Source organism: Amblyraja radiata, chromosome 5, assembly GCF_010909765.2.
Source record: "Amblyraja radiata isolate CabotCenter1 chromosome 5, sAmbRad1.1.pri, whole genome shotgun sequence".
In the NCBI taxonomy this organism is placed as follows: domain Eukaryota; kingdom Metazoa; phylum Chordata; class Chondrichthyes; order Rajiformes; family Rajidae; genus Amblyraja; species Amblyraja radiata.
The window spans coordinates 22,641,683-22,662,215 of record NC_045960.1 but is presented as its reverse complement, the minus strand read 5'-3'; the positions used below and the strand labels follow the sequence as shown (position 1 = coordinate 22,662,215).

Genomic DNA, 20,533 nt, shown 5'->3' with positions numbered 1-20,533 from the left:
TCCTATAGCAGTGTTGCTGTACTGGCTCCAGCATCTTTGGCTGTGAGGGAGCGCTACCCGAGGTCCGCCGCGCTCTCCCTTCCCCCGGGCCTCCGGTTCCGGCAGCGCGTTTCCGCACGGTCGCTTCCGGCGGCGCAGCTCCGGCTCAGAGCGGGAGAGCGGGAGGGTGAGGGGGGAGGGGAGAGGGAGCGGAGCAGGGGGGGAGAGGGAGGGAGGGAGGGATCGGAGCCAAGCGGGAGAGAGGGAGTAGCACCGGGGGGGGGGGGAGGGGGGGGGGGGGAGGAGTGGCAACACGAAGAGGAATAGAGAGACATATCTGGGTTGAGCAGAGGCGAAAGGGACGGGCATCTGGAGCGGGAAGGGGGTAAAGCCAGTGAAGCCCAGAATCACAACTGGCTGAAGTGTTCTTGGGGCTGGAGAGAAGCACAAGCGGCTCCCGCTGTCGGCTGGATTGAAGGAAACAGAAGACCCGAGAACCAGAGTGTCAGGTGAGATGATCCACCCTTGGAAATCCAACTTTGGCCCCCATCATGACCAATTTACTCTTTGACACATAACGCTGAAACACTGAGGACAGGCAGTGTCTGTGAAGTGAGGAGTGATGTTGCTTCAGCTCAGATGTGTGATCAGAACTGTGGAAAGTGCGAAATGAAATAAGTTATTGAGGAAAGATTGAGGGGAGTAGATTGCAAACATAAAGTTGTGGGAGGGATCGGGAAAGTGCAGGAAAGGCTGAGGGAGGAGTAATGTCTGGAAGATGGTGGGTTATGGTGGCGAATGACAAAAGGAGTGTGAAGGGAAGGTAACTAGCAGATGAGGTGTTGCTCTTTGTGAGGTCAAATGTAACAGGAAAATATACATTAATGGCAGGAAGCTATAGAAGTAGGTACAACTTTGAAAATATATTTGGACCATTACTTGGACATAAAAGGTTTGGAGGGATATGGGCCAAATACAGGCAAAGTGCAGGTACAGACAGATCGGGAGGAGTAACTTCTCCCAGTCCCCGACCCCAAACCTCACCCATCCTTTATCTCTAGAGATGCTGCCTGACCCGCTGAGTCACTCCAGCACTTTTTGTCTATCTTTGATATAAACCAGCATCTGCAGTTCTTTGTTTCTACAACTTATTTTGGTATTGGTTTATTATTGTCACATGCACCCACATAGTGAAAAATATTTTGCATGCTATCCAGTCAAATCATACTAGACCTGAATACTAACATTCAATAAACAATGGATAAGCTTTTTCCATTGAGAGTAGGGAAGATTCAAACAAGAGGACATGATTTGAGAACTAAGAGACAGAAGTTTAGGGGTAACATGAGGGGGAACTTCTTTACTCAGAGAGTGGTAGCTGTGTGGAATGAGCTTCCAGTGGAAGTGGTGGAGGCAGGTTCGATTTTATCATTTAAAAATAAATTGGATAGGTATATGGACGGGAAAGGAATGGAGGGTTATGGTCTGAGTGCAGGTAGATAGGACTAGGGGAGAATAAGTGTTCGGCACAGACTAGAAGGGCCGAGATGGCCTGTTTCCGTGCTGTGATTGTTATATGGTTATATGGTTAAACAAATACAACAAGTAGTGCAAGGAGAAAAATATAAGAGTGTAGCCTATGGTGTTACAGTTACAGATAAAGTGTACATTTAATAAAGTGCAAGGACAGCAATGAGATAGGTTGGAAACTACGCCTGTACCATATGAGAAGGCAATTCAATAGCAGGGTAGAAGCTGTTCTTGAATCTAGTGGCACGTGCTTTCAAGTTTTTGTATTGTGTGTTCAACACAAGAAGGGAGAAGAGGGAATGACCAGGATGTTTTTGATTATGTTGGCTGCTTTCCCAAGGCAATGTGAAGTGTAGATGGAGTTGACGGGAGGGGTTGCTGGTTTGTGTGATGGACTGGGCTACATCCACAACTCTGCAATTGTGATCACTGATGAGTTTTGTGGGGATTATGATGTTGAAGGCAGAGCTATGGTCGATATATACAAAGTATATGGATTGAACTGAGAAATTAGCTTGTTAACAGTGTACAACAGGTCCCCAATTATGGAATGGGAATTAGAAGAGCATAAATGCCAGGAGATTGCAGGCAGCTGCAAGATTAATAAGACTGTCATATAAGGGGATATTAGCTTTCTCAATAAGGACTGGGACTGTTATAGTACAAAAGGCATAGACGAGTTTAAATTTGTCAAATATGTTCAGGAAAGTTTCCTCGGGCAATATGTAGAGGCCTCTGCACGGGGCAGGACAAAACCTGATTTACTCTTAGGAAATTAGAAAGGGCAAGTGACTGAGCCGTGGTTGAGCCGTTTGGGACCAGTGACACAGTTCTATTAGCGTTAAAATCGAAGGTAGACAAAAATGCTGGAGAAACTCAGCGGGTGAGGCAGCACCTATGGAGCGAAGGGAGGTAACAATAGACAATAGGTGCAGGAGTAGGCCATTTGGCCCTTCGAGCCAGCACCGCCATTCAATGTGATCATGGCTGATCATCCCCAATCAGTACCCCGTTCCTGCCTTCTCCCCATATCCCCTGACTCCACTATTTTTAAGAGCCCTATCTAGCTCTCTCTTGAAAGCATCCAGAGAACCTGCCTCCACTGCCCTCTGAGGCAGAGAATTCCACAGACTCACCACTCTCTGTGAGAAAAAGTGTTTCCTCGTCTCCGTTCTAAATAGCTTACTCCTTATTCTTAAGCTGTGGCCCCTGGTTCTGGACTCCCCCAAAATCGGGAACATGTTTCCTGCCTCTAGTGTGTCCAAGCCCTTAACAATCTTATATGTTTCAATGAGATACCCTCTCATCCTTCTAAACTCCAGAGTGTACAAGCCCAGCTGCTCCATTCTCTCAGCGTATGACAGTCCTACCATCCCGGGAATTAACCTTGTAAACCTACGCTGCACTCCCTCAATAGCAAGAATGTCCTTCCTCAAATTAGGGGACCAAAATTGCACACAATACTCCAGGTGTGGTCTCACTAGGGCTCTGTACAACTGCAGAAGGACCTCTTTGCTCCTATATTCGATTCCTCTTGTTATAAAGGCCATCATGCCATTTGCTTTCTTCTCTGCCTGCTGTACCTGCATGGCTACTTTCATAGACTTTCGTAGACTGATGTACAAGGACCCCCAGATCCCGTTGTACTGCCCCTTTTCCCTACTTGACGCCATCTGCCTTCCTGTTTTTGCTACCAAAGGGGATAACCTCACATTTATCCGCATTAAACTTCATCTGCCATGCATCGTTTCGGGTTGAGACCCTTCTTCAGACTGAGGTGGGGGGGTGGGGGGGGCGGGGCGGGAAGAAGAAAGGAAGAGGCGGAGACAGTAGGCTGTGGGAGAGCAGGGGAGGGGAAGGAGGGAGAAAGCAAGGCCTACCTGAAATTGGAGAAGTCAATGTTCATACCGCTGGGATGTAAACTGTCCAAGCGAAATATGAGGTGCTGCTCCTCCAATTAGCGGTGGGACTCACTCTGGCCATGGAGGAGGACAGAAAGATCGGATTCGGAATGGGAGGGGGAGTTGAAGTGCTGAGCCACCGGGGGATAAAGTTGGTTAATGCGAACCGTGCGAAGGTGTCGGGCGAAGCGATTGCAAAGCCTGCGCTTGGTCTCACCGATGTAGAGCAGTTGACAACTAGAGCAGCGGATGCAATAGATGAGGTTGCAGGTGAACCTCTGCCTCACCTGGAAAGACTGCTTGGGTCCTTGGCTGATGATCTTAAAGAAACATATAAAATTCTTAAGAGGATTGGACAGGGTAGATGCAGGAAAAATGTTCCTGATGTTGGTAGAGTCCAGAACCAGAGGTCGCAGTTTAAGAATAAGTGGTAGGCTATTTAGGATTGAGATGAGGAAAAACTTTTACCATCCGGAGAGTTGCGAATCTCTGGAATTCTCTGCCAGAAGGCAGAGGAGGCAATTCGTTGGATGTTTTCAAAAGAGCGTTAGATTTAGCTCTTAGGGCTAAAGGAATCAAGGGATATGGGAAAAAGCCACAACGGGCTACTGATTTTGGATGATCAACCATGATCATATTAAATGGCGGTGCTGGCTCGAAGGGTGCTGACAAAAGGACAGAGATCTGAAGCATGAATCGTTTCTCTCCACTCTCTTTGGCCAAAGGGTGATGAATCTGTGGAATTCATTGCCACAGATAGGTGTGGAGGGCCAGGTCAATGGATATTTTTAGGGTGGAGGTTGAGATTCTTGATTAGTACGGAAGTTTGAAGGTATTGGGCAAAGGCAGGAGAATGGGGTTGAGAGGGAAAGATAGATTGGCCATGACTGAATGGTGTAGTAGACTTGGTGGGCCGAATGGTCTAATTCTGCTTATGAACTTATTAACAGATGCTATGTGACCTGCTGCATTTTTCCAACATTTTCTGTTGGTGTCTCTGGTTTCCTTTCACGGAGTGGCTGATATAGTACCTGGTTTATCATTCATGCTCTGTGTGGGAGCTGTTTAATTGCAGTTGAAATCCTGGGAGTCTGTGGCGATCCCTCGGTGCTCCGCGAGGCAGCTGCCCACCCACTGTGGCACCTGCACTCACACTGAGAACACAACAACATCCACTTGACGTGCCTGGCAGGGCAGTGAGTGGCTGAGTGTGGGGGTGGCCGGAGAGGCAGAGGGTGAGATGTTCACCCATCGCTGCTACACACGTCAGGTACTTGGGGAGGGAGCAGGGATGGGAACTGACAGACGTTCACATGCTAAATGCAAACATGGAACATTGCGTTCAGTAAACAAGCAGAGGAATGAGAGGGATGGGCAGTAGAAACAAAGGGTGAGGCGAGGAAACATGGGTGATGGGGCTTTGCAAATGTACCGTAAAAACCTGGAGGAAATGTGTTATGCAGAAAGTGGTTTGGGTCTGAGGTCCCCTGTCAGGGACTGGAGTGGAAGCAGGTACAACCAGAGCTCCACAGGGAACTAATGGGAATTACAGTGCCCTCCATAATGTTTGGGACAAAGACCCGTCATTTATTTATTTGCCTCTGTACTCCACAATTTGAGATTTGTGATAGAAAAAATCACATGTGGTTAAAGTGCACATTGTCAGATTTTAATAAAGGCCATTTTTATACATTTTGGTTTCACCATGTAGAAATTACAGCTGTGTTTATACATAGTCCCCCCCCCTCCCCCACATTTCAGGGCACCATAATGTTTGGGACACAGCAATGTCATGTAAATGAAAGTAGTCATGTTTAGTATTTTGTTGCATATCCTTTGCATGCAATGACTGCTTGAAGTCTGCGATTCATGGACATCACCAGTTGCTGCGTGTCTTCTCTGGTGATGCTCTGCTAGGCCTGTATTGCAGCCATCTTTAGCTTATGCTTGTTTTGGGGGCTAGTCCCCTTCAGTTTTCTCTTCAGCATATAAAAGGCATGCTCAATTGGTTCAGAACGGGTGATTGACTTGGCCACTCAAGAATTGACCATATTTTAGCTTAAAAAACTTTGTTGCTTTAACAGTACATTTGGGATCATTGTCTTGCTGTAGAATGAACTGCCGGTCAATGAGTTTTGAGGCATTTGTTTGAACTTGATCAGATAGGATGTGTCTATACACTTCAGAATTCATTATGCCACTACCATCAGCAGTTGTATCATCAATGAAGATAAGTGAGCCAGTACCTTCAGCAGCCATACATGCCCAGGCCATAACACCCCCACCACCGTGTTTCACAGATGAGGTGGTATGCTTTGGATCTTGGGCAGTTCCTTGTCTCCTCCATACTTTGCTCTTGCCATCACTCTGATATAAGTTAATCTTCGTCTCATCTGTCCACAAGACCTTTTTCCAGAACTGTGGTTGCTCTTTTAAGTACTTCTTGACAAACTATAACCTGGCGATCCTATTTTTGCGGCTAACCAGTGGCTTGCACCTTGCAGTGTAGCCTCTGTATTTCTGTTCATGAAGTCTTCAGCGGACAGTGGTCATTGACAAATCCACACCTGACTCCTGAAGAGTGTTTCTGATCTGTCGGACAGGTGTTTGGGGATTTTTCTTTATTATAGAGAGAATTCTTCTGTCATCAGCTGTGGAGATCTTCCTTGACCTGCCAGTCCCTTTGTGATTAATAAGTTCACCAGTGCTCTCTTTTTTTTTAATGATGTTCCAAACAGTTGATTTTGGTAAGCCTATGGTTTGGCTGATGTCTCTAACAGTTTTGTTCTTGTTTCTCAGTCTCATAATGGCTTATTTGTCTTTCATTGGCACAGCTTTGGTCCTCATGTTGATAAACAGCAATAAAAGTTTCCAAAGGTGATGGAAAGACTGGAGGAAAGACTAGGTGCCGAGAGCTCTCTTATACCTGCATTAAGGAGGCAATTAAACACACCTGAGCAATTACAAACACCTGTGAAGCCATGTGTCCCAAACATTATGGTGCCCTGAAATGGGGGGACAATGTATAAACACAGCTGTAATATCTACATGGTGAAACCAAAATGTATAAAAACACCCTTTAATAAAATCTGACAATGTGCACTTTAACCACATGTGATTTTTTTTTTCTATTACAAATCTCAAATTGTGGAGTACAGAGGCAAATAAATAAATGATGGGTCTTTGTCCCAAACATTATGGAGGACACTGTAATTTGTTGGGTTGCTGAAACAAATCAATACCATATCCCAGTGTTGTACAGCGACTGACCCGTCCCCACTAGTCCTGTACCTGTATTTTGGGTGACGCTGACCTGTGGTCTTGTTCTTGCCCAGGATGATGTCTCTGAAGGGGACTGTGATTCTGCTGCTGCTGTTCCTCAGCAGCCTGTTTGGCAGCGTCTTCATGCTGGGCCCGCTACTACCCCTCATGCTGGTGTCCTTGCCGTGGTATCGCTGGGTCACCGACCGTGTTGTGGCCGTGTGGTTCACCTTCCCTGTGGTGAGTGAGTGAGTGACTGTCCGCGCTGGTTCTTGCCTGCTCCTGCCTTTGTATTGGATGAGAAAGCTGAACCCCAGACCATCCTCTCTGTGGCCATTGAGTTGTCGTTCCCCTGCTCGAGCCCCAGCCCCAGCACCGTCCCTGTGGAGGGTGCAGGTACCGGGAAAGGGAGGAGCCCCCCTGCATCAGTAAACCTCCAGCAGTTTACCCGGGACCTGCCGGCAGCTGTCCATCCCTGACCAACCCCGCCCACTTACACTTAGCTGCATGTCAGTCATTTACCTCCTCCCCCGCCTGGCCTCTCCCCACTCATCTGATCACCCTCCCCCTCCCGTACCTGCCTCCCCCTTTCCAGTCGCCCCCCTCCTCCACCCGTATCCACCCCACCATCCGTCCAGCCCCCCTGCCCTGTCTGTTCCCCTCTCAGCACATGGGTGGGGGTTGGGTGCATGAGTGGGGGGGGGGGGGGGGTGGGTGCACGGGGGGGGGGGGGAGGGTGCACAAGGGAGGGATGGGTGCACATGTGGGGGGATGGGTGTGCATGGGGGATGGGTGCACATGTGGTGGGGATGGTTGCACATGTGGGGGGATGGGGCACATGTGGGGGGATGGGTGCACATGTGGTGGGGGTGGGTGCACATGTGGGGGGATGGGGCACATGTGGGGGGATGGGTGTGCATGGGGGATGGGTGTGCATGGGGGATGGGGCACATGTGGGGGGATGGGTGTGCATGGGGGATGGGTGTGCATGGGGGATGGGGCACATGTGGGGGGATGGGTGTGCATGGGGGATGGGTGCACATGTGGTGGGGGTGGGTGCACATGTTTGGGTGGGTGCACATGTGGGGGCGGGAGGGATTGGGGGTGCATGAATGGGGGGTATAGCATGAAAGGGGGGGTTGGCATGTAATGGTCTTGGCACCTGCCTGTTTGCCGCTGAGCCCTGCTCTGTTGACAGGCCCTGCTGGAGATGGTGTTCGGTGTACGAGTGGTGCTCACGGGCGACGGCTTCATCCCTGGTGAACGCAGCGTGATCATCATGAACCACCGCACTCGTCTGGACTGGATGTACCTGTGGAACTGCCTGCTCCGATACAGCTACCTCCGCATGGAAAAGATCTGCCTCAAGTCGTCACTCAAATCCATCCCGGGCTTTGGTTAGTGCCCGGCATTGTCGAGTTGGGAGTGTGAGCAAGGAGTGGATGGGATAGAGCAGGGCTGGTGGGTACTTGGCTCAAGGAGGCCGGGTAGAGAGTTGGCACAGTGATGTCAATGTGAGGCCAAGACAGGGTGAGGAGAAAGGTCCTGTTTCCATCTGTGACAATGTAACTGGCCAAGTGTAGATTGGTCGGAAAAGGTCAAGTGTGGAGTTATGGAAATTTTGTTTGAAGGCATAGTGGAAATTGGCCACAAATGTAATGAAACTGTGGAGTTCTGCATGACAGCACCAATGCAGTCATCGATGCTTCGGTAAAAGGGTTGCGGGAGTGGGTCCGGTGGGACTGAAGCACAGGTGCGTGGTGGAAAAGGAGTGGCACAGAGTGAGTGCAGTGAAGATTCACCATACGGTCTCCAAGGCGGAGGGGTTGCTGTAAGAGTGGAGGCTGGTAATGTCTTTGGTGCGGAGAGGATGTTTCCCCTGGCCAAGAGGTCTTGGGTCAGGGGCACCGTCTCAGACAGCAGTAAGGTGCAAGCACAACACAAGTCTTGGATCCATACTGGGCTGGGTAATTGTACGCTTTCAGTCATCCTTGGAGAACATAAAACAGTGCAGCACAGGAGCACAATGTTCTTGCAGACCGTGATGCCAAGCTAAACTAATCTCCTCTGCCTGCTGGTGATCCATATCCATGAGCCTATCTAAAGCCTCTTAAACACCACCACTGTGTCTGCTTCTACCACCACTCCATGAATCCACTACGTTCTGTGTAAAGAGAAAACTTACCCTGCATATTTCCTATAAACCTTCCCCTTCCCACCTTAAAGCTGTCCCCTTTAGTTTTTAACCTTTCCATCCTGGGATGGTTCTGACAGTCTTTCAATGCCTCTCATAATTTTATAAACCTCTGTTAGGTTTCCCCTCCGTTTCTGATGCTCCAGTGGATATAATCCAAATCTGTTCCACCCCTCCCAACAGCTAATACCACCTGATCCAAGCAGCGTTCTGGTTAATCTCTCCTGAACGCTCTCCAAAGCCTCCACACCCTTCCTGTAATGGGCAGCCAGAACTGCACACGACCCTCCAGAGGCGGCACAACCAACATTTTATAAAGCTGCAACATGACTTTCTAATTCTTGTACTCGATCAATGCCCCAAATTGTACATTTCACCACCTGTTCCACTAAAGTTTACAGATGACGTATGACGAGGAGGAGGTAGAAATAGGAAATGATTTGTTTAGTGTTCACCATGAAGGTCAAGTAGGCAGGCATGTAACTGAGCTGATCCACAACACGATAAACATAATAAATTAGCTAGTCAACAGTTAAAAGCTCTGGTCCACGTGGCAACCCACCTATTTAAGAGCAAATTTGATGGAAATTTCACGGCAGAATAAATCAAATGCAGTAAATTACTCAACCACTTCCTCTGGCAGCTTGTTCTATAGACCCACAAACCCTCTGTGTGAAAAATTAAATCTTTTACCTCTCATCTTAAATTTATGCCTCTAGTTCTTCATTCCCCAATCGTGTGGAACAAAAAGACAATTTGCATTCACCCCATTCCCCTCATGGTTTTATACACCTATATAAATCGCTCCTTGGCCTTCTGTGCTCCAAGGAATAATGTCTTAGCCTGCCCAACCTTTCCCTACAGCTCGTGCCCTTGAGCGTTGCCCTGGTGCCAGAGTCCAGGCAGCCTCCTGCCTGTCTATGCACACAACTTGCTGTCATTGACTCTTCTGTCAATTTCCAGCCCACCTGCCTCACTACTGCTTTGTATCCTGTTTCCCTGCGAATCTAGTTGAAACCACCTTAGTAGCACTCTCAAATCTGTCTGCCAAGCTATTGGTCCCCCTCCAGTTCAGGTGCAGCCTAGCCCTCCAGTTCAGGTGCACCTCTGCCCCCAGAAGAGATCCCATTGTCCAAAAATCTTAACCTCTGCTCCCAGTAACTACGCCTCAGCCGTCCTGTCCTCAGCCTTCAACTGTCCTGTCCTCTTAGCCTTACCTTCACGAGCACATGGCTGGGAGTAATTCAATGATTACTACCCTTGAGGTTTTGCTTTTTAACCTTTTGCCTATATTTATTCTGCAGGACCTCATCCCTTTTCCAATCCATGCCATTTGTGCCAATGTACGCAACGTCTTCTGGCTGTTAACCCTCCCCCTTGAGAATGTTCTGCAGGCGTTCCAAGACATCATGACCCAGGCACCAGGGAGGCAACACACTATCCTGGTGTCCTGTTTGTAGTCACAGGATCTCCTGTCTGTCCACCTAACCAATGCGTCCCCTATACCAATCTCTGACTACACCTTTCCTGCAGTGCTGGGACCCAGTCTTGTGCTGCTGTTGCTGTTTTCCCTGAATTATAATAGTCACAGAGAAATAGGCCCTTCGGCCCAACTCATCCATGCCAAACAAGGTGCTCCATCTAAGCTAGTCCCATGTACCTGCGTGTGGCCCAGAACCCTCTAAACCTTTCCTTACCATGTACCCACGACCCCCCAACAGTGTCTATAAAGGTATACTTGTTTCCAGGGGTCATACAGAGTGAAGCTCCCTCCACACTGTGCCATCACACGCTCCCAGGGTTGGACCCAGATTGACGCTTCCTCTACATTATACTGTGACCAACTCCCAGGCTCAGACACAGTGAGATCTCTCTAGTGTCCCATCGCACATTTCCAGAGTTCAACACAGAGTGAAGGTTGTTCCACACTGTCGTGTTACACACTCCCAGTATTATACACAGAGTGAAGTTCCTTCTACAGTCTGCACTGTCCTGTCACACACTCCCAGTTCATTCGCTCGTGTGTCAGACGATGTAGCTCGCTGTTGGCTTCTGTCGTCAGACAACATGTTAACAGAATTGTCGCCCGACGCATCACAGAGTGCATCGTGTCGTCACTTCCAGGGATCGCCACGAGGAGTCTTCTGTCATGATCCCCACACTCCCAGTATTATACACAGAGTGAAAGTCCTTCTACACTCTTTCAGCACGGGTCACGCACAACAAACCGTCTTTGTTGTCGTCTTGCACACTCCAATGCACGGGTAAGATAGAGTGGCGCTCCCTTACATTGTCCCATCACACACTCCCAGCGTTAGACACAGTGAAACTCCCTCTACACTGTTCTATCTCGCCCATCAATGGTCTTGGAAAGGCAGCAACTGATTCGAGGAAGTCAGCATGGGTTAGTGCATTGGAAATCCTGCTCCAGAAATTGGAGGGATTTTTTAGGAGGTCACAAAGAACACTTGGACCTCAGCAAGGCTTCTGACAAGGACCCGCAAGGCGGAATGGTGCAGAAAATTGGGACATGTGGGATCCAAGGTGTTTTGGCAAACTGGATCCAAAATTCACCAGGTGATAGGAGAGGGTGATGGAGGAGGGGTGTTTTTCTGACTAGACTTTGCAAACAGTGGTCTTCTTCTTGCGTATGGCGTGCACAGCCTAAAGTTGTAGGACAACTTGTTCTATTTGATCTTATTTGACTGTGCACACCGGGTTGATTGCATTTGTCGAAACAGGGCGGACCACGTGAAGGTTGCAATCTCCCACCCCGCAAACAGTGGTGTGCCCCAGTGATTGTTCCTGGCACGCCTGGTGCTTTTAATAAATCGGATGACAACGTCTATGGTCTGACAAGTAAGTTTGCTGACGGCACAAAAATCTGTGGAGTTGCAGATAGCATTGATGGTTGCCTGAGGAACAGAGATGGAAAGTTGGGCGGGGCGGAGCGGTGGCAGATGGAATTTAATCCCAATAAGGGTGAGGTAATGTAATTTGGGTCATCTAATACAGGCCAGGTATATGCAGCAAACAACAGGGACTGGCAGCTTATGTTCCAGGGCCCAGGTGCCATAGATGTGGAGGAAAGGGAGGAGGGGCAGTTGCATTTTTGTTGAAGGAGAACGTCACGACAGTAGTGTGAGATTAAATTACTGAGGGATTTTCCAGTGAGGAGCTGAGAAATAAGAAGGGGATGATCACCTTGTTGGCTTTGTACTTTTGGCACCCAAATTAGAGGAACAAATATACTGTGAGATTGTGGAGAGTTGCAAAGATAATAGGGTTTTCATTGTAGGGGGGTTTAACTATCTTAATGTGGACCAGGTCTGGGAGTGTTAAAGGTTTAGAAGTGTAGGATTTTGTGCGTTTCCTACAAGAGAGAGTGTAAAGTTTGATCTGGATGATGGAGGTGTTAGTAGGGTAGCACTTTGGGGTCAGTGTCTGTGGTTCTGTTAATTTTTAAATAGTTATACAATAGGATAGAACTGCACCACGAGTTAAAGTTCTGGATTGGGGCACGGTGAATGTTGCTGGTGTTAGACAGAAGCTTGCAAAAGTTGGATGGTTTAAGTTGTTTGTGGGCAAAAGGCTGTCTGGCAAAGGAAGGCTTTGCACGGTGAGATGGCAAAAGGTCACAGTATTCACGTTCCTGTCAGCGTGATGGCCAAGGCAAGCAAGATAATGGGAGCCCAGGATAACAAGGGATATTCAGGCTGTGGTCAGAAGAGGCGTGGGTCGGGTACAAGCAACTGGGATCACTGTGCTCACTGGGACTCTGTGTCTCCCCCCAGGCTGGGCAATGCAAATGGCAGCGTTCATCTTCATCGAGCGGCAGTGGGAGAGGGACCAGGAACACCTGAAGGTCATGCTGGACTACTTCTGTGACATCCGGCAGCCCCTGCAGCTGCTCATGTTCCCCGAGGGCACCGACCTGACAGGTGAGTGTAACGGCCGGCTGAGGCCCCCCTGCCCAGGGCTCCCTCCCCTCTCCCCCCACCCCCCCTAACCCCTCTCCCCGCACGGGGGCTCCCTCCCACCAGCCTGCGGGGAAATTGGAGGGGAAAAAAGGAGGGCTATGATAAAAGTTGAATGGTAGGGAGGATTTGTGGGAAAGAGTTAAGTACGGGTGGTGAGAGGGTGTGGGATGGGGCTGAGAGGGAGGAAGGCGGAGATGGGTGAGAGAAGGGGAGAGTTGGAATGATTAGGAGGTTGGGAGTCATAGAACAACAGATCAGACTGTCTGTCCCATATAACTTTATATAGGTTTGCCACGGTAAACAAGTCCAATGCCTACAATCTCTCCCCATTACTGTCTCCTCCATACTCTCCAGCGTGGTCACATCCCTCGTGTAGTGTGATAATAAATACACTCAGCACTCCGTGCTACCTGACCAGTGCTTTATAACATTGCAGTGTAATGTCACAGCTCTTATATTCTATGTGTCCAACCTGTACAGGCAAGCAGGTCGTATCCCTCCTTCACCACCCTATTCCCCTGAGCTGCTGCTTCAGGGAGCTGTGACTTGGGCCCCAGGGTCCCTCTGTCCATCAACATCCTTTCATGCCCCACATTTACAGTGTATGTCCTTCCAGAATTAATCACCTTGCACTGGCCAGGATCAGATTCCACCCGCCAGCACTCTGCTGAATGCTCCACCTGATATTGATCCTGCTGTCATGTTGACAACCCTCCTCACTGTCCACATCACCTGGAAACGGACTCATCATTCCATACACAGCGTGGGGGTTACAGGGAGCAACGGGAGAATAGAAAATGCACATAACCCTCCCCTCTCCCCAGATCCCTCTCCTGGGAGTGTTATGTGCATGTGTGGGGATGATGGAGGGTGAGATTAGAGGGGTGGGGCTGAGGGTGGATGTGGGTGGGGTTAGGGGGGTAGATGAGTGGGGGTGAGGGTAGGTGGGGTTGGGTGCAAGGGTTAGGGGGATGAGGGTGGGTGGGATTAGGAGGTTAGGGTGTGTGGGGTTGGGGGTGGGTGTGAGAGTTAGGGGAATGTGGGTGAGGGTGTGAGGGTTAGGGGGGTGGGTGAGGGTTAGGGGGGTGGGTGAGGGTGTGGGGTTGGGGGTGGGTGTGAGGGTTAGGGGAATGTGGGTGAGGGTGTGAGGGTTAGGGGGGTGGGTGTGAGGGTTAGGGGGTGGGGGTGAGATTGGGGGGTTGGGTGAGGGTGTGTGGGGTAGGGGTGAGGGTGGGGGGTGTTAGGTGAGGGTTGGGGTGGGGGTGTGTGTGAGGGTTAGGGAGGGTGGGGTTGGGGGTGTGTGGGGTTAGGGGAGTGGGGGTGGGTCTGTGGGGTTAGGGGAGGTGGGTGGAGGTGTGGGGTTAGGGGGGGGTGTGTGGGGTTGGGGGTAGGTGGGGTGGGGGTGTGTGGGGTAGGTGGGGTGGGGGTGTGTGGGGGTGGTCCCCCTGGGCTGAAGGTGCTGTGATTTCTCCCCGCAGCTTCCACCCTGGCGCGGAGTGATGGGTTTGCTGAGTCCCGAGGCCTCCCCAAGTACGAGTACGTCCTCCATCCCCGCACCACCGGCTTCGCCTTCATCGTCAACCAGCTGCGCGAAGGTGAAGTGACCTCCTGCAATCCCACATCTCCACCTGTCACCCCTTTCTCCGCTGTTCCTCCTTCCTGCCCCAGCTGGCCCCATCTCTCCCCCACACCCCTGGTTTCCCCCATCATGCCTCTTCACTCCCCGCCACCCCTCCACTGTCCCCAGGATATAGTTAGAAGAGGTTGTTTTCTCTGGAGCAACAGAGGTTGTGGGAAGACCTGATATGAGTATATAAAATTATGGGAGGTCTGGATAGGGTAGACAGTCAGCCTTTTCCCAGGGTGGGAAACGTCAAAGACTAGAGGGCACAGCTTTCAGGTCCCTCAGTAACCCTTTGCTTACTTACTCTGCCTCAGGCTCCAACGTGGATGCGATCCATGATGTGACAGTGGCCTATCCCTACAACATCCCGCAATCTGAGATGGACCTTTTCAGCGGCAACTTTCCCAAGGAGATTCACTTCCACGTCAGGCGGCACGCGGCTGCCAGCCTCCCCGTCACCCTGGAGGGGCTGCAGGAGTGGTGCGAACAGTGCTGGCAGGACAAGGAGAAGCGGCTGCACCGCTTCTACCAGGGAAACCGCTCCTTCCGGGACCTGGACCAGGAACCGAGTCCGCAGTATTCCCCGGACCAGAGTCCGACACGGAGCACGAATCAGGAGCAGGATCAGAGTCCAGATCAGGAACAAGACCAGGGTCCGGATCAAAATGAGGATCACAATGTGGGTCAGGACCTGGGACCAGTGGCAGTCCCAGACCAAAGCCGGGATCAGGGCCAGAGCCACCGGCGCAGGTGGGCTCCAAACTGGGGTAGGTTTCGGCGTCGGGAGCGGACGAGGCTAATGAGTGAGAACCGAGACGAGGCGTGGCAGGTGGTAAACCGGGGCCTGCGCAGGGAACAGAGGCAGCAGCCGCCACCGAGCAGCAGGGTGCCTCCCTGCAAGTCTAGGGGCAGAGTCTTCCTCATCAAGCTGTTCTCCATGGTGTACTGGACAGCGTTTGTAGTGGGCAGCGTCGTGCTGCTGTGGTCCTACACGCTGGCGCGCTGGTACTTCTCCACCATGGCCATCCTCTTCATCCTGCAGGAGCGGCTGTTCGGGGGCATCGAGATGATGGAAGTGGCGCTGCACAGGAGGCGCTCCAAGAAGCACTGACCGACCACCCACCCACCGGCCTGCCCCGTCCACCCACCGGCCTGCCCCGTCCACCTGCCGGCCTGCCCCGTCCACCTGCCGGCCTGCCCCGCCCAATGCCGGGGCTTCCCACCGCCCGGCCAATCCCAGCAATTCTCGCTGCGACCAATCCCTGGGCTACAGCCACGGGTCCCGCCAACCACTGGGCTACCTTCCCCCCCCCCCCCCCCCCCCCCCCCCCCCATCAGTCCGTACACCCAATGCCAGGACTCCGGCCACAGGTTCAGCCATTCCTGCCCCTCACCCCCCCAACCCGGCCCATCCAATCCTGCCCCATCCGTCCGCCCAATGCCAGGACTCCGGCCACAGGTTCAGCCAATCCTGCCCCTCACCCCCTCAAACCGGCCCATCCAATCCTGCCCCCCACCCCTCAAACCGGCCCTCCATCCGTCCGCCCAATGCCAGGACTCCGGCCACAGGTTCAGCCAATCCTGCCCCTCACCCACCCAAACCGGCCCATCCAATCCTGCCCCCACCCTCATCCGTCCACCCAATCCTGCCCCCCACCCTCAACCCGGCCCATCCAATCCTGCCCCCACCCCCTCCATCCGTCCGCCCAATGCCAGGACTCCGGCCACAGGTTCAGCCAATCCTGCCCCTCACCCACCCACACTGGCCCATCCAATCCTGCCCCCACTCTCATCCGTCCACCCAATCCTGCCCCCCATCCTCAACCCAGCCCATCCAATCCTGCCCCCACCCCCTCCATCCGTCCATTCCCAGAGCCACCATCCATCCAGCCAGTCCCGGGGCTTCCCCACATTCATGCTCCGTCCTTCACGCGTTTGAAAATCAAAAGCTCCAGATACCTAAATTCTGAAATAAAAAAGTCCGGTCAGGCGGCGTCCCTGGAGAGAGAAGCAGAGTGGGGGGAGCTGTCGGCAGCCGCCTGCCGCTGTACAGTTGCTGCCTGAGAGCTGAAGGTTGCCGGCGTTGGAGCTGGGACTGTTCGGGGTGTGTCGGAGAGAGGGAGGTGCTGCACTACATGGCCAGTCGCTGGGCCAGTCTCCTGATCCAACGACAACTACACCAGCCAGGACTCTCAAAGCAAAAGCTCGGGCGCAGAGCGCCGTGGAAGCTGCAAACCCAGAGAGCACCTTTGCTTCGGCACCTCACCTGCTCTAGCGCTGGGATTCAGCAAATCTCTGTCAAGCATCAGTGGAATAACAGTTCTATGCCTGTCCCCAGCGAGGGTCAGTGTGTGTGTGGGACCCGTCTCCCAGTGGGGGTCAGGGTGTGTGGGTCTACTGTGTAAAACAGATATGTTCCCACTGGTTTGTCCTATGTCTAGGTTTGCACATGTGCTCCAATGTGTTTGTGCCCTCTCTGCCCTTTCCTCTGTCGGTCAGGTCTGGTGCCTGGTTGGGACTCACGGGGGTCTGAGACACTGGGTTGTATAAATCTGAGTGAGCAGGTTATGTGGAGAGGGGGTGCCTCTGCCAGCTGCTGCTGCCGTGGGTGGGCAGGGCGGATGGCTGGCTTCCTGACTTTTGTTATGGGGGGGGGAGGGGGATCTCCGTTTGCTTTTGATCGGTCTCTCTGGAGCTCTGCTGATGTGAGAGCCGCCCGCTGGCTTCACTTTATACACGGATTGTATACTTTTTATGACAAGCACTGACACCAATAAATAACTTCACTTCATCTGGCCTGTCGGTTCAGTCTCACTGCAACAGGGTCACGCACCGACCGGGACCTGGGATCCTGCCTGCCCTGACAGAGGGACGGGACGGGATAGGCGGCGAGTTGGTGCAGACTCCCTCTCCCAGACCGCGAGGCTTTCCACGATCCGTCTAGGAGGTGCTGTGGAAAGGCTCAGATGCCAGGGGCTGCCCTCCGCCTCCCCGGCGTCGTGTGATCCTGGCATTGGTACTGACTCGTGTGTGGACGTGTCACAAATGTCCTGCTTCTCTTTGCCTCATTGCACACCTCTGGCGTTTAAGAAATTACGCGATGGCTTGGATCCAGACTTGAGTTGGGATTGGAACGGCCTCAGCAGAAGCCACTGGTTTCTTCGCCCTGTCTGGGCGATGAAACCAGCGGACTGGAACATCGGTCTCTAACTAGTTATTTGTACACCACCCTGGCATATACAGAATTAAAACTCAGGGAATGAGATGACTCTGGAATTGAAACCAGTCTTTGGAAAGGTGAAAGGCACAAGACTGCAGATGCTGGAATCTTGAGCAGAAAACAAAATGTCAGAGGAACTCAGCGGATCAGGCAGCATCTGTGGAGGAAGCAAAGAATACGTTTCTGGTTGGGGCCGCTCTTCAGTCTGATTGAATAAAGGGGAGAGAGGTGGATGGAAGATGTGGGGCAAGAACTGACACGTGATGGTGGAGGGGTAACTGGCAGATGGGTGAGCCTGGTTTACTGATGTCCTTCAGAGGAGTGGGAAACGCAGCACTCCAGGGTCACCTCTACTCGGGACATTTAGTGACGGACAGTAAATGCATGCAGTAAATGTCTCCTATTTCTGTGGCCATTAACACTGCGTTTTCTAACCCGGCCCTGTTGCCCATTGCACCCGTCTACAATAATCCCATATGCATTGGGTTTGGCCGATCATTAACAATTTAAGCGCTTGTTGAGATACCTTTTAGCAGTTGTGAGAGTCTTTGTCTCCCCCAACTTCTCAGGAAGTTCAGATTCTAACCACCCGGGGGGGGGGGGGGGCAAGGTTTCCACTAGCTCCACTCTAAACTTCCTCTCACTTAAACCTCTTGTCTTGGATACACTCACCAAGGGAAGAATTAAATGCAGGAAGGAACTGGAGATGCTGGTATCCACTGAAGATAGTGGGAATGCAGGAGTAATTCAGCGGGTCAGGTAGTAGCGTCTCTGGAGAAAAGGAATAAATGAAGTTTCGGAACAAATCAGTCAGCGCCAATGACTCAAGAAAGGTGGGAGCGTCCGATGGTCCGTTGTTGGCAGTGGAACACGTCGGTGACAGCTGTGATTTGTCCTGTACCCGCTAAATTACTCCAGCTTTTTGTATCTACAGTGTAATCCAGCATCTCCAGCTCCTTCCTACGTGTAATGTTTCCCTTGGTGAGCGTATCCAAGACAAAAGGTTTGAAGTGAGAGGAAACCAATTCCAGTCTCTCCTCATAGCTGAAATATCCTGTTCCAGACAACGTCGTGGTGAATCTCTGCACCATCCCCAGTGCAATCACACCCTCTCTAGTGCGGCCACCGCTACTGTACACTGACTGTACTCCCATGTGTAGCCTCATCGTGAGGTTGTGACACGAAATCCCTGCTCTCTTATTCTGTTCCATAGCTAATGAAGGCAGACCGGTGATGTGGTGAATCCTTTCTGGAGCCGTCCCCTGTGGATAATCAGGAGGCTGAGACTGTCTGGGACACCACCCACACACGGTTCACAGGACCCCCCCCCCCCCCCCCCCCCCCCCAGGAGACAGGAACCAACATTCGAGGCCTGGTGTGAATACCCTCATTAACCCAAGTGAGGTGGCTCTCACATAACTGTCCGCTCCTCCATCCCAACGTGACCCTCCGTCCATACTGCATGCACTCATGCCCTGCCTGCTCTCTCAGCTCCCACACGTCGGCCAAGGCATGCCTGCCTGCCTCACATGTCAGCCCCCCAGGTGGCGATGATGCCAGCACCGCTTCCTGGGGAAATCCCTCCCATCCATTCAAATGTATGTGTTTACCCCGAGTCATTTCCTCTCTCTGTCTCTCTCTCTTTCTCTGTCTCAGATAAATCTATATCTGTGCATCTATCTAGGTTTTTATTATCTCAGGTGTCAACAGCAAGGCCAGTCCCTGAGACCTCATCTCTCACGGGGTCTCGTGGACTGCACGGACTCGCTGTGGTACTTCTGGTGAAGGGGCTATCTCAGTGCTGGTGTGGAGGGGGTTCCAGGATTTAAACCCAGTGACAGAGGAGGAAAGGTGATACATTTCCCAGTAAGGACAGTGTGCGACCGAGAGGGGAACATGTGGGTGGTGGTGGTGTTCCCTGTCCCTGCTGCCCTTGTTCGGGTTTGGTAGGTGCTGTCGTAGCCTGGGCAAGTCATGGCAATTTGTAGATGATGCACACTGTGGGCTGGTGGTGGGGGGAGGGTGGGAGTGGGAGTTTAAAGGGGGGGGGGGTGCAGATCGAGCGGCTGCTTCATCCTGGATGGTGTTGAGCATTTCGCTGCTTGTTGGATTGGACTAACCCAGACAAGTGGGGAGGGCTCCAGCCCTCAGCACAGGGGAGGAGGGAGGAGGGGGGGGGGGGGGGGGGGGGGGTCGGATCAGGAGTTGGGTCTCTCAGCCGAGCAGTTTGCGCATTATCAGCCCGTGCCTGAAGGATGTCCCGGTCCTGCTGCACTCAGCAGGGGCTGCGTCACTTATTGAGCGAGCGGGACACACACTGTGATCATCAGTGAACATCACCAACCCTCACCTCACCCTGGCACCAAGGACAATGCTGGGCCAAGTCATGTCGAGTTTCTTGTCGTACGCTGAGGTACTGGACAATGAAACTCTTGTCTGCAACAGCATCGCAGCCACTTAGACGCGGACAACACACAATATCATCAATTATACGGCAATTACACATACATATATGAATCCAAAACACAATCAGAAAACAAGTCCATGGTCGTGCAAGAGGTTGTCTGTAGTGCCATTCCTTGGTCCACTTGCCCAACTCAACAGGATCCCACTGTCATTCTTCCTGACCATTTTCACTGTTTACAATGCCATTTATTTTAGTGCAACCTCACGCATCCTGCCTTGTGCATTCTCAACCCAATCATTGGCATGGATGACAAATAGCAGGAGCTCAGCACTGATCCTTGAGGTACACCACTAGTCACAGTCTCCCAGTCTGCTTCCTATCGTGAAGCCAATTGTTTCCAATTAGCTGGCTCCCCCTCGATCCCTGGCATGTGATCT

General features: G+C 51.8%; 1 protein-coding gene across 4 annotated transcripts; it reads left to right on the top strand.

Moving 5' to 3' along the window:
* The first annotated feature begins 263 nt into the window (after nt 1-263).
* On the top strand, nt 264-15,887 carry lclat1 (lysocardiolipin acyltransferase 1). Of its 4 annotated transcripts, none has more exons than XM_033020744.1 (7): nt 264-488; nt 6,746-6,911; nt 7,870-8,068; nt 12,660-12,806; nt 14,324-14,440; nt 14,784-15,602; nt 15,646-15,887. In XM_033020744.1, the coding sequence occupies exons 2-6, from the start codon at nt 6,747-6,749 to the stop codon at nt 15,578-15,580; spliced, it is 1,425 nt and encodes a 474-aa protein (XP_032876635.1). In that variant the 5' UTR covers nt 264-488; nt 6,746; the 3' UTR covers nt 15,581-15,602; nt 15,646-15,887. The 4 variants fall into 4 exon arrangements, with proteins under 4 accessions (XP_032876635.1, XP_032876636.1, XP_032876634.1 ...); XM_033020745.1 differs by having other exon boundaries at nt 14,784-15,615; nt 15,658-15,887; XM_033020743.1 differs by lacking the exon at nt 15,646-15,887 and having other exon boundaries at nt 14,784-15,638.
* Nucleotides 15,888-20,533: the final 4,646 nt, after the last annotated feature.

Bases quoted from the DNA above. Each gene is read 5' to 3' on its own strand.
- lclat1 (XM_033020744.1), top strand. From the start codon at position 6,747: ATGATGTCTCTGAAGGGGACTGTGATTCTGCTGCTGCTGTTCCTCAGC. The intron at 6,912-7,869 runs GTGAGTGAGTGA...CTCTGTTGACAG, and splicing joins TGTGGTTCACCTTCCCTGTG to GCCCTGCTGGAGATGGTGTT. The intron at 14,441-14,783 runs GTGAAGTGACCT...ACTCTGCCTCAG, and splicing joins CGTCAACCAGCTGCGCGAAG to GCTCCAACGTGGATGCGATC.